General features: G+C 38.4%; 1 protein-coding gene across 1 annotated transcript in view; it reads left to right on the forward strand.

Moving 5' to 3' along the window:
* CEP44 (centrosomal protein 44) overlaps positions 1-14280 on the forward strand; it is a 40782-nt gene that overhangs the window by 16262 nt on the left and 10240 nt on the right. Inside the window, exons 3-7 of the mRNA XM_065405418.1 lie at positions 795-945; positions 4941-5087; positions 6980-7090; positions 12123-12254; positions 12913-13122. Of these exons, the coding sequence (XP_065261490.1) occupies positions 795-945; positions 4941-5087; positions 6980-7090; positions 12123-12254; positions 12913-13122 (751 nt within the window). The remainder of the gene's footprint in view (positions 1-794; positions 946-4940; positions 5088-6979; positions 7091-12122; positions 12255-12912; positions 13123-14280) is intronic.

Consider the following 14280-nt stretch of genomic DNA (forward strand, 5'->3'; position numbering starts at 1 on the left):
TTTGTTTATACCAGGATTCTGTCTCATATAGAAGAGTGCTTTAAACTTCCTATTCAATTACTCAGGGGCTGGGCTATAAATTTAGTATTATATACTCCCTACAGTGCATAGTGGAATGTCTGCTGATGTCCTTAGGAAGTTTGTAGAGAGATCAAGACGATGATATGGCCATTATGTTGTAACTAAACATTTGGCTATTTTGTTCAGTGCATTATTGTCACATTTACTGCTCAATGACAAGATCTGCTCCCATTTGGGCCACTGTTATTTCTGCCTTTTTTTTCTTTTCCATCCTTCCTCCTTCTGTCTTTGTGAGCGCTCCGTTGTCTCTGCATTTCCTTCTGTTCAGCAACTTCCAGTTTCAGACCCAGTGTGCTTCACTCCCACCTGTTTCTGCATTCCATCTGCTAAAATGATCAATAGTAAGATACTTTAATGTTGACAGTGAAGTATCATTGTATCATTTTAGAGTTGACACTCCAGTGTGATTCATAGGGAGAGGAGTGTGAGTCAATTTCAGGCTGCCTTCAGACTCAGGCAAATTTCACTGAATCAGGTGACCTTCTAAATGTGAACTATGTTTTTATTTCTGAAGCCAAGAGGGCTAGAAACTTATTTAAAAAGGGCGGGGGTGGGAGGGGAGAAGGAAGCTGTGCTTCTACACAATTTTGATACATCTTGTGGGCCATACAGATATACCTTACAGGCTGTATGTTTGACACTACTGGTTTATACTGATTGCTGATTATTTACTTCCATTTACTGTGCAAAATACTTATCCTTTTTCCCCCCAGCAGTTTTGTAAAGGGTGATCCAGCTGCGTTTTTACCCATCATCAGTTATTCCTTCACGTCCTTCTCAACTTACATAGCAGAACTTTTGGTGGAATCTGATGTAGAGCTCACGGCTAAAAGCGATTTGCGTTTTATTGAAGCTATCTATAAGGTATCTAACTTTATGTTCATTGAGTTTTATGTATCTGATAATTACCCTGCCAAACATTTAATATGCGTCTCTGCTGGGTAATAGAATAATTTTGAAATGGTAATATTGGTGACACAATCATTTGGTAACTCCTGCACAAGAGGTTTGGGGCACGGGTCACTTGCTGGAGGATTCTCTGCACCTTGAATTCTTTAAACCACAAGTTGAGGACTTCAATAGCTCAGACATAGGTCAGGGGTTTGTTACAGGAGTGGGTGGGTGAGATTCTGTGGCCTGCGTTGTGCAGGAGGTCAGACTAGAAGATCATAATGGTCCCTTCTGACCTTAAAGTCTCTGAGTCTGTGAGTAAATTTAGCTGGGTTGATTTGTAAAGCATATTCAAAGTGTCTTCTGCTTGGTGTCTAGAGTCAAGATTTCAGAGGAGCCATGACCAGTATGTGGCGGTCCAAATTTTGATTTATAACTTAATGAAAACAGTGAAGGTTGATATTAGCTCAACTTTACTCTTTAGTTGATACTATTAGTGTTTGTATTATTGTAGTTGCTAAAACCGCCAGTCATGGACTAGGACCTCATTGTGCTGGATGCTGTACAGACAGAGAACAAAAAGACAGTCCCTGCCCCAAAGAGCTTACACCAAAGTGTAAGACGAGAGACAACAAATAGGTACAGGCAAATTGATAGAATACAGAGAAACAATGAGACATAAGTGGTCAGAATGAGAAGCTGTGGTATCAACATACCAGAAGCCTAACCAATGTCAAGTTATTAAAAAATACTGTCATAATTTTCTATTAAATGACATCTTAAATCAACAGACTGTAGATATGTAAGCTTACCTGAAACATTCATTGTACAATGAATTATGCAGCCTAAAGTTGACTGAGAGTGTGCTTTATTGCCACTGAGGAAATTAAAACCAATTCTAAGTGTTCATTTTGCAAACAACTGTTCTTGACTTGTTCCTATGATGTGCCTTTCACACTGGTGTCTATAACTAAGGTACATGCAAATTTGATCTTTTTGATACTTGCACCGTAATCTCATCAAGACTATTAAAAATTCCATACAATCCTAATATTAAAGATACATTAGATTTAAAAATCTAAGAATTACTTGCATTGTATCCTGATTATTTTACTATTGATCTAGTTTATAACAATTGGAGAAATTACAATTTGCTACTTAAAATTGTTTTATCTCAATTCTCATGGTGAGTATTGAGTAGAGGGAATAATGCCAAACTCTGTGACTGGAGGGAAGTATGGGTTAGAGAATACATTACGTAGGAAAAACTGTGTACTGTAGGTTACAATAACATAAGGAATATTTTAGACTTGCTATTTTATATATAAAAACACATTTCACTCTTACATGCTAATTAAATGAAAGTGAGCTGGCTAAAGCTCAGCACAGACAAGCATGAGAAGATGATGTTGGGCTGCAGGAAGCAGTTGGAGGAGAGGGCGGATGTAATATCGGTTTTCTTGCTTGAAAGAGTGTCTGCCATGAGTTACCTAGGTTTGCAACAAAGGATGATTTTGGACACCCTCCCTCCCCATAGTTGCAGTGAGGTGATTCTATAGCACTAAACCAGTCAACTTTTTACAATCTGGTTCTGACTAGGAGGTTATGAATTTTCCTTTTGAATACAGACCTTGCCACTATTACCCATGTCTGTTACTGTAAGATTAGACTTTTGCAATAGACTGTACTTGGTGCTATACCTTAAAAGAGTTTGTAGGCTGAAGCTGGTGCAGAACGCAATAGTGGCTCAGTATTGAGCAGAACATCTTATTAGGAGCATGTGACACCAGTTCATTGCTGTCTGTCTGGTCTCCAGTTAGTTTAAGGTGTTGGCTATGATCTCTAAAGTCCTAAATGGCCTGCAATCTGCATATCTGGGGGATCCCTTTTTTCCCAGTGGCATACTGCCACAGCTGCAGTCAGGTGTGGTGCACAAGTGGGATTCCAACTTATAAAAAGAGGGGGGATTGTGGGCGAGACATTTTGTGTGGTGTCCAGGGCTCTGGAACTTGCTCCCTCACCTTGGTCCAAAATAGCTTGATTTGGGGTAATCCTATGGGCTTTCCTCTGGCTTTTGGAGTGTGTTGAGGATATACTCCTTGCATTATGAAGGGATGAAAAGGAGCTTTTTTTTATAGGTGCCTGGCTGGGTCTTTTCGGATTGACTGCTTAATGCTTCTGGTGTTACTAACTGAGGGTGTCTCTACACTGCAGCTGGGACCATGCTTCCTTGTGCAGGTAGACAGCAGGTTAGCACACTAAAAGTAGCAGTACTCGGGTGGCTAGCCCAAGCTGCTGCCCATGCTGCTGCCACACTGCTATTTTTAGGATGCTTGCTTGAGCAGAGCTAGTACGTGTCTGTCTACCTGTGCTGAAAACATGCTTTCAGCTGCAGTGCAGATGTACCCTGAGAGCTAGGGTGTTAAGCCTGTAAATGCATCGTCTTTTTATATTTTTATTCTTTTAAAATTGAAATAAAATCTGAACAACAGTTATTAATTTTTAACCTTGTCTGATATGGTTAGGTAATAAATATTTTAATGTAATTTGTTGCTAGCTGGTTGGTTCATGTGTGTTTCAATTTAATCTAAAGATTGTACACAAAAATCTTCCCATCAAGTTTGTGTTCATAATGTTCTGCTTTAATGAATATCCAAGATTTCTAACCTTTAGATCTTGATTCAAACTGAATTAATTTATCAGCTGTTTTTACAAGGTTTTTTTTTTTATTCCCCCCCCCCCCCCATGGAATTGAATAGACTAATTTGTCAAGTTATTTCTTTGAAAGTTTATTTATAGATAGTTATGTAGTTTTAAACAATCCAAATTTTAAGTCATCACATTTTAAACATAAATATGAAAACTTACAGGGACTTCTGCTTGTTATATACAGACTGCAGTATAGGTTTTTCACTGGTACAGCGTATGTAATTATCCTTAAATTACCTTATAAATATGTTGTATGCCTGGGTTAAAAGTAGGTGTGTGGTGCCATCTTAGTTAAGACACTTTACAAAGGTGTAGGGTTTTTGGTTTTTGGTTTGCTTTTTTGGGGGGTGGAGGGGTTGGTGTTTTTTTTGTTGTGAGGGGGAAATACTCAAATGTAGGTTTTTAGTTGGGTAGAGATGTGCTGCCCATTTTAACATTAAGTAAAAATATGGTTTCAATTCTCATATTCCTGTAAGTGCCAGTTATTGTTGAAATAAACATCATACTGATATCAATAGATTAAGAATAAAAATATTTGACTTTTGTAGAGCGTTATATTTAATCCAAAGAGGTTCATATAAATACACCTTCTCTCAATTTTTTAAAGTTTTTGTGAAATTCTGCTTTTTATTATAGCAATGCACTTCACTACATGACACTACACTTTGTATCTATGATTCTGTATGTTTTCTAACTACAAGAGTATTTAAGCGCTATAATAGGTTTGTATGGGAGGTTGTGGAATCCCCATCATTGGAGACTTTTTTTAAAACAGACTGGACAAACACCTGTCATGGATGGTCTAGGTTTACTTGGTTCTGCCTCAGTGCAGGGGGCTGGATTTGGTGACCAATTGAAGTCTCTTCCAGCCCTTCACTTCTATGATTTTATGATTCTTTCTAGAGCTGAAACAAACAAAACTGTTTTTACTGTGCATTCATATTTCTGGAACTCTCCAAAACTTTTTTCCAAACTTGCTTAGTTGTTTAGACACGTATTAAGTTTGGTATTTGTATTTGCTTTTGTTTTTTAAAGGAGTGATTTGATTTAAGAGTGCCTGGTAGATTGGCATATGATGGGAGTTCCAGTTATGGGGGCAGTTTAGAATATATACGAAGACCAACATGTGAAAAGATTCACTGGCAAAGCTAAGGGGGCAAAAGGGGCAGTTGTGCAAAAATAAGAACAAAAATATAGTTTCTACAGAACAGAGAATATACAGAGGTTTGGGAAACTAATAAAGTTTTACTCTCTTGCAGCTACTTCGAGATCAGTTTCAATACAAACCAGTTTTAACAAAACAGCAGTTTCTCCAGTGTGGCTTTGCAGAAAGGAAAATACAGATTGTTTGTGACGTTATCAGTGTTGTGATGAAAAAGCATAAGGAATTAAGTAATATGAATAAGGTACTGATCTGGTACTTCAGATATGATTTACAGTATTTGAGAGAAAGATTAACTATATTTTGTAACATATTTCAGTTCAAATGTTGCTCTAACTAGAAAAAGAACTACAATAAGGATCACTGAAGTTAGAATAGGGGGGTAAAAACCCTAAATCAGAGTCCATCCCCTTACAAATTCAGTATGTACTCTCCCAATATAGAGGATATATCAGATATTTAAGTGATTCTGCACTTGCTGCTATCCAAAGGACCTAGACCAGGGGTTCTCAAACTTCATTGCACTGCGACCCCCTTCTGACAACAAAAATTATTATACGACTCCAGGAGGGGGGACTGAAGCCTGAGCCCGCTCAAGCCCCGTTGCCCTGTGTGTGTGTGTGTGTGTGTGCGCGCGTGTGCGTGCGGGGGGACATAGCCAAAGGGCTTCAGACCTGGGTGGTGGGGGTGGAGAGACTGTAACCTGAGCCCCACCGCCCAAGACTGAAGCCCTCAGGCTTTGGCTTCAGCCCCACACGGTGGGTCTCGGGCTTCAGCCCCAGGAGATGGGGCTCCAGCAAGTCTAATGCCAGCCCTGGCAACCCCATTAAAATGGGGTCGCGACCCAGTTTCAGAACCACTGAGGTAGACATGCTAACATTTTGTACTGAACAGACAAAATTTCAAGCAAAGATAAACAAATTCACGCCTATTAACAGTAAGTTTCATGTACTCTGTTACGCTTTTGGATTTAGTGAAAATATCATTGCAAAATAGTTCATTGTACTTCTGGAACAACTTAAGGTAGATAGGAACAAAAATTGAACATCTGCTCGTTTGGGGTTTTTAAATTTTTTTTTTTTTTAATTTTCTGAAAAGTGTGACACCTAACAGTATAGTGTTCAGAAACAAACAAAACAAACTTTTAAGTCCAAGCATCAACAAATTGTGTCTGTATATATTCTTACTACTTGTATGTGAGTTTTAGTTGGATTTCACAATACACAGTTTGAGTCTTATTTATATATAGATCTTAATATATATTGATTTAGTATTAGGGCAGGTAAGAAATCTAACACATCAGTTGATACTGGGTGTATGGGCAAGTTCCTTTCAGAAAAGAAATTTGAAACGTTCCTATCTCATACGAACTTGTAGGATGTAGATTGGGGTGGTCAAACCACGGCTCGCAGTTAAAGTGCAGCTCACGGAGCCCTCCGTGTCCCCCCACCCCACTCTCCGCCTACCAGACTGGGGCGGGGGAAGAGCTCGAGGCTTCTGCCCAAGGGGAAGGAAGGGTCTCAGGGCTTCAGCCTCGCTGAAGCTTGGGGCTGAAGCCCTGGCAGATGCCTTCCCCAGGGCAAAATTCCCTAGCCCTGCCGCAGAGCAGGAATTCTGCAGGGCTGAAGCCCTGAACCCTGGCAGGCACGCCCAGCTCTCGAACTTCTGAAGATTATCGCATGTGGCTCAGAGGATCAGTAAGTTTGGCCACTCCTGATATAGATAATCATTTCACGTAACACTAGTGTTAAGAAGTTCTATTATATGCATTTGTAACTTGTGACCCTTATTACTATAAGGATATATTTTCCTATAATTTTTTTTAAAAAATTGTGTTAAATACCTTACAAATATTTTTTCTTTTATATCCATGACCAGGCTAGACCCAACCTCGTATGTGCAAAATGTGGTTTGAGAATGTATGTATATTAGATTCACTTTCAAGTGTTTGTTTGAGACATTATTGGCATCTTAATTTCATATTTTTCTATTTTTGGTTAATATTTTATAATGAAAAAATCCAAATCTGTTTCATATGCATGATGTACAATCGGATCATATAGTGATCATTTTTAACAGTTTATTTTAGGGGGGGGAAATGACATTGCTAATGTGGATTTTTTGTTTATTTTGAAGGCTAAATCTCAAACAAGAAAAAAAAACAGGTCTTTAAAATCTGAGTCACAGGCAAATTGTGAGAAACTTCTTGCTGACCCTGTTATTTGCAGGACTGTGATTTCTCAGCAGGTATGAAACTAGAAAGAAAATTGTTTGCTTTTTTATGTGTACAGTTTAAAGTTCTTTGACCCTGGTGATATTAACAAATCAGAGTAGGGCTGATCTGCAGTTGTTCAGCAAGCCAGTACCTTCCTAGAATGTAAGCTTCCATTTAAAATAAACAAAAACGTTAGTTGTGAAGATAAGTGTAAAAACAAGATGCAAACAGATGCAAAGAGTGGCTCTGAGAAATGTGCTCTGCTTCAGTTCACACTGAAGTCTAATGATGGTATTTAAAGTATCATTATAAATTTACTGTTTCATTGGTGACCAAATATGAAAGAAAGGAGAGGGACAAACATAATATGAAGACATGCATAATCTATTGATGGTGGGTAGAATTTGGGCTATGAATGTAGTTTGAATTCTTTCCAATCTGACCATACGTAATACTACAATAATCTGTTATCAGAAATACTTTTTGATATTCTGCCAAAATCTGGAAATGTCTCTTCATAACACATTTCTCAGTATAATATGTTTGATCTACTAACCTCTGCTACTGTTATACTGTGAGGGAGTCAAATAAGTTTTACTCTTATTGTTTGCCATAGAGGCAGCAAAGTTACACCCTCCAGAACTTTACAGAACTGTAATTGTTTAGTAAATCCAGACAGTCTCTACTCAATGCCAGAACATAGCATCACTTGCTGTTAAAATCTGTCCTCGTCACAAAGATTACCTGCTTCTGGCATGACTTACCACCTGACCCTACCCTTTCTGTATGATAAAGTAGAATGGGGAACACGTGGGACTCCTATGGACAGATAGTCCACAGCTCCTTTGAAGAGAAGAATCTGTCAGCCACACTAAAATATGCATTAATCAACCAGCATTGAAGAAACTATTGATTTGCAGAGTTCCGAGTATCAACCATTGACCATTGGTTACCTCCCTTTTTAAAGCATGCTAATTGAGAAGCTAGCAGAGAAGTCTCCAATTCTACCTTTCAGCTGCCAGTGTTCTAGATCCTTTTCATTCCGGCTTTTGGTCAGTGCATGATACAGGAAAAGAGCTTATTGCTCTGCAGGAGTAGGTCTTCCATCATAGACAAGAGAAATAGATTCCTACTCATTTTGCTAAACTTCTTGTGACACTTGATACTATTGATCACCTAGTACACCTGTCCAGTCTCCAAGAGACTTCAGGGGAAAATGGAAATACTCTGAAATGGCTCAGATTCTTATTGTGCTGAAATCAGAAGGTCATCATGGACAGCTGTTCTTCCACTTCCAAAGCCATCACCTCTGGAGTCCCACAATGCACATGATTCTTCCCTTTATTATCCTGTTGCCAATAGGAAGCTATCAAGGGTATGTCTACACTGCAATTAGACACCTGCAGCTGACTGGGGCTCGGGCCAATGGGCTGTTTAATTGTGGTGTATACATTCAGGCTTGGGCTGCAGCCTGAGCTCTGGGACTCTCCCACCCCATAGGATTCTAGAGCCCGAGCTCCAGCCTGAGGCTGAACATCTACACTGCAACTAAACAGCCCCTTGGCCCAATCCCTGCAAGCCTGAGTCAGGTGGTACGGGCCAGCTGCGGGTTTTTAATTGCGGTGTAGACATACCCTGAGAGATTTCTTAAAACAGGCTGAAGTGCAGGTAGTGCATGAATGACACTGAGCTCTACATCTCCTTTAAGCTAAATATAAACAACATTGTCGTCTTGCTTCCTCATAGTTTTGATCCAAAGCCTAGTTGAAAATATCTGGGTAAAGATATATAGGGGGAAAATTGGGGTGATGTCATTGTAGGGCACCAAATCAGGAAGAGGAGGTGGATCAGGCATTTCTATCACAAATAACAGAAATATCCAAAATACAAGACGTGATAGTAATGGGGAACTTTGCCCAGACATCTGTTGGAAAGTAATACAGCAAAACACAAAATTTCCAATATATTCTTGAAGTATAGTGGGGACAAGTAGAATGTATTAGGGACAACTTTTTGTTTCAACAACTGAAGGAAGTAAGTGGGGGCAGCCATTTTAGTCTTAATTTTGACCAACAGGGAGGAATTGGTTGCAAATCTGAAGGTGGAAGGCAATTTGGGTGAAAGCGATCATGAAATGGTAAACTTCATAATTCAAAGGAAAGAAAGGAATGAGAGCTGTGGACTTCAAAAAAGCAGACTTTTAACAAACTCAAATAACTGGTAGGTAAAATCCCATGGGAAAAATAGTCTAAGGAATAAGAGTTCCAGAGAGCTGGCAGTTTCTCAGAGAAATATTAAAGGCACATCTGCAAACTATTCTGATGCAAAGGAAAGATAAGAATAGTAAGAGGCCAATATGGCTTTTTCAGGAGCTCTTCAATGACATGAAAATAAAAAAAGAATTCTAGAAAAAGAGGAAACATGGATAATTGGCTAAGGAGGAGTACAAAAGAATAGCATAAGCATATAGGGACAAAATCAGAAAGCCCAAGGCACAAAATGAGTTACACCTAAGTAATAAGAAGAGGTTCTATAAATTACATTGGAACCAAGAGAAAGCAAAGGAAAAAATAGGTCCTCTACTTAGCGGGGAAGGAATGCTAATAATGGACAACATCAAGAAGACTGAGGAGTTTAAAGCCTATTTCGCATCAGTCTTCACCAAAGTTAATGATGACCAGATACTCAACACAATCAATAAGGGGGAAGGAACACAAGCCAAAACAGGGAAAGAACAAGTTTAAAAATATTTACCCAAGTTAAATATAATCAAGTCGCCTAGGCTTGATTAAATTCATCCTATGAGACTTAAGGAACTAGCTGAAACAATCTCTGAACCAATAGCAATTATCATTGAGAACTCATGAAGGAAGGGTGAGATCCCAGAAGACTAGAGAAGGGCAAACATAGTACCTCTCTTTAAAGGGGGAAACAAAGAGGACCTGGGAATTATAGACTGGTCAGGCTGACTTTGATACCTGGAAAGATACTGGAACAAATTATTAAACAATCACTTTGTAAGCACCTACTGGAAAATAGGATTATAAGGAATAGCTAGCATGGATTTGTCAAGAACAAATCTGGCCAAACCAACCTAATTTCCTTTTTTAGCAGGATTACTGGCTTAGTGGTTAGGGAGGAAGCATTAGACATGATATATCTTAATTTTAGTAAGACTTTTGACACAATCCCCTATGATATACTCATAAACAAATTTAGGGAAATGCGATCTAAATGAAATTACTATCAGGTAGGTGCATAACTGGTTGAAAGACCTTCCTCAGAGTAGTTATCAATGGTTTGCTGTCAAACTGGGGGAGAATATCCAGTGGGGTCCACAGGAATCTTTTCATTAATGACTTGGATAATGGAGTGGAGAGTACACTTATAAGTTTGCAGATGACACCAGGCTGGGAGGGGTTGCAAGCAATTTGGAGGAAAGGATTAGAATTCAAAACAACCTTGACAAATTGGAGAATTGGTCCAAAACAACAAGATGAAATTCAATAAAGACAAGTGTGAAGTACTTCATTTAGGAAGAAGAAATCAAATGCACAACCACAAAATGGGGAATAACTGGCTTGGTGCTAGTACTGCTGAAAAGATTCTCAGGGTAATGGTGGATCATAAATTGAATGTGCATCAACAGTGTGATGCAGTTGCGAAAAAGTCTAATATTCTGGGGCATATTAACAAGTGTTGTATCTAAGGCATGGGGAGTAATTGTTCTGTTCTGCTTGGCACGCATGAGGCCTCAGCTGAGGTACTGTTGAATACTGGGCACCACACTTTAGGAAAGATGTGAACAAATTGGCGAGACTCCAGAGAAGAGCAACAAACAATGCTAAAGGGTTTAGGAAACCTGACCTATGAGGAAATGTTTAAACAAACAAACAAAACTGGCCACGGTTAATCTTGAGAAAAGACTAAGTGGGGGACCTGATAACACTCTTCAAATATGTTAAGGGGTGTTATAAAAACTGTGATCAATTGTTCTCTCTGTCCACTGGTGGTAGGACAAGAAGTAATGGCCTTAATCTTCAGCAAAGGAGATTTAGATTAGATATTAGGAAAACTTTTCTAACTGTAAAAGTAGTTAAACTCTGGAATAGGCTTCTAAGGAAGGTTGTGGAATCCCCATCATTGGTGGTTTTTAAGAAGAAGCTGGAGAAATCGCGGTCAGGAATGGTCTAGATTTATTTGGATCTGCCTCTGCAAAGGGAGCTGAATTTGAGGACTTCTCAAGTTTCCTTCCAGCCCTTCATTTCTATGATATGTTTGTGACTTCCACACTTGATTATTGTAACTTGTACCTTATAATGAAGCCACACAGCCTGAAAAAGTTCAGCTGGTATAAAACACAAAAGTTCATTTGCTTAGCAGTGCACATTACCATGAGCACGTCACTTTGGTGTTCTGCTTTTTCAACTGGCTTCCCATTGAATAGAGTATAGTTCAAGGTCTGTGTCCCCTTCATGGGCCTGGATCTAGCTACCAGTGAGCATGCCCTTCCCTCCACAACTGTGACCTCCCATGACTTCCAAGTTCCGTTGGAACAATAAAATTATTAAGCAGTAGAGAGAGAGAGAGACTTGTGAGCCTTTGAAGTCAGAACATTCAGAGGAGTAGGGCTTACACCATGGAACTCTTGCAAGGGGTAAGAGACCTTGCTGTGCTCAGAAAGAAATGTAATACTGATCTTTTGACTTGGCTTTCCCTCAGTAAGCCTACCTAGAAAAACTAAAAATAAACAAAACCACCTAATCAAGCTATTTTTCTAACAGGCTGCCAAGGAAAAGGAGAGATGTTTCTTACTTTAAAAATGTGGGAAGCATATTTGGGGTGATGGGCCATATGACTCTGAAAAGATTATCAAGGATAACTCTGTTTTTGTTTTCACAGTTTAAAACTTTCATGGTCTGTCTTACAACTGGGTGAGATCAGATTGCTTGGGTGTATAGATAAAAGCAAAATAATTAAATGCAGAACATTGTACATTTAGTTGTCAAGAATGTTTTTGTTGTAATAAATCATACATGTGGATTATTGTTTTTACATACAAAGAAACCTCAAGTGGAACATCACCCAGATAGTGAAGTTAATGTGCATGGCTATAATACAGCCATTCCAGTAGAAGAAGATAGTGAAGAAGAATCCTGTGTAGCTGATGATGTTTTAGAAGTTGTGTGTGAACAAGTAAGAATTTGAATTTTTAAAATGTAGAGTTTGGTATGATAGCCTAAGTGGCTTCCAAACATCTTTTTTTATTTTTTTCAAAATTAAACTTGATCTATAAGTATATAATAAATGTGTAAATAACATTGGTAGTACAATTGTACAACTTGTTAAGAAAAAAAGGTTCTAACATGAGTAGCAGTTGAGACTTACTACATCTTATTTATTTTGAATAATGTCCAAATGTGCAATGTGCTGTACAAGCACAAAAAAGAAGGTTCCCTGCCCCATGGTCTCTTAAAAGATCATACCAGATGGTCAAAAAACAGAGGGTAAAGGGAGAAGAGGCACAACAAACCTGTGGGAATAGTTATGTGGTGGTTGGTCTTGTCTTGATTATTATTTCTATGTAAAGCACCCCCAGTTACCCCACAACTTCAGAGTCAGCTGGCTGGTTTCTGGCAGGTGTCTCTAATGTGCAAACTTTTTGCATAAAGCAGTTCACAGCAATTTCTGAAGGAAAAAGCCTTCATAAATGTGACTCATCACAATGGTTGAAATGACCTAGTGGGGAAGAAAAAATGTTCTACACTTCTGCAGTGGAGTTTATCATGTCTGTTCAATTGTATTTATGCCTAAAATTAGAGAAAGTAAAATCTCTTATTGTTCTTATTTCCAGGCCACAGAAGATAATAGTCAAATCGAGCTGCTAAAGAGCCAGCTTGCTGATTGCCAAGAAAAACTTCATAAGCTAAATTGGATGGAAGATAAACTACATGTTTTAGAAGAGAGACTGAAAGGGAAGGTGATTATAGATGAGAAGGACTGGAATAGTCTCCTGAGCCGGGTCTTGCTTCTCGAAACAGAACTGTTATTGCAGTCAAAAAAGGTATATTTTACCATAAAGCTTCAATTTTATTGGGGAGGTTGAATGTGTAGCAGGGTGGATTGATTTAAACCGGGGATTTTAATCTTATTTAGCATTTGTATGTTATTTGCCTAAAGAGAGGATGATTCTCATTGGTTGGTATAACCATCAAAATATGTTGTTTTGCAACTAAATATGTAGAACCTTAGAGTTACGAACATCAGAGTTACGAACTGACCAGTCAACCACACAGCTCATTTGGAACCAGAAGTACACAATCAGGCAGCACACATCCCTTCACACACCCCCCCCCCACAACCTCCCCCCCCCCCAAAAAGCAAGTACAGTACTGTGCTAGACATAAACAACAAAAATAAAGGGAAAGGTTTTTTTTAAAAAAAATTGAGAAGGTAAGGAAACTGTTTCTGTGCTTGTTTCATTTAAGTTAAGATGGTTAAAAGCAGCATTTTTCTTCTGCATAGTAAGGTTTCAAAGCTGTATTAAGTCAATATTCAGTTGTAAACTTTTGAAAGAACAACCATAATGTTTTGTTCAGAGTTGTGAACATTTCTTGAGGGGTTCGTAACTCTGAGGTTCTACTGTGTAGCCTTTACATGAAATCTAGTACTACTTTTGCTAAATAGGGAGATACACTATATCTATGCACATTTAAACAATTATAAAACGTGACATACATTTATTCAAATTTTTACTACTTTTAGAAAATGGTGAATGAGACAATTCTTTTCTACTAGATTAATTTTTTTACTTGTGATTTGTATCAAGATACATTTAGATTAAAATTGGATTGCAGTCAAAGTGTGCTAAAACAGCATTCAAAATTTGTTTTCTAGTTAAATACTTAAGAAAAAAAGTTTTTTTTTTGTTTTTTTTTGTTTTTTTAATCAAAACCTGTTTTGCATTTAAAACCGAATTGTGAAACAAAGGACGTATTATCTGTAGTTAGTGAATTGAAGTGATTGTTTCATAGACTTGTAGAGTACATCTATACTGTAATAAAAGACCAACGCCATGGCTGCAGGGTCGGGTCAGTTTACAGTAACTCCTCACTTAAAGTCGTCCCGGTTAATGTTGTTTCATTGTTACATTGCTGATCAAGTAGGGTACATGCTCGTTTAAAGTTGTGCAATGCTCCCTTCTAATGTTGTTTGGCAGCCG

The sequence above is a fragment of the Emys orbicularis genome, chromosome 5 (assembly GCF_028017835.1).
Source record: "Emys orbicularis isolate rEmyOrb1 chromosome 5, rEmyOrb1.hap1, whole genome shotgun sequence".
In the NCBI taxonomy this organism is placed as follows: Eukaryota; Metazoa; Chordata; order Testudines; family Emydidae; genus Emys; species Emys orbicularis.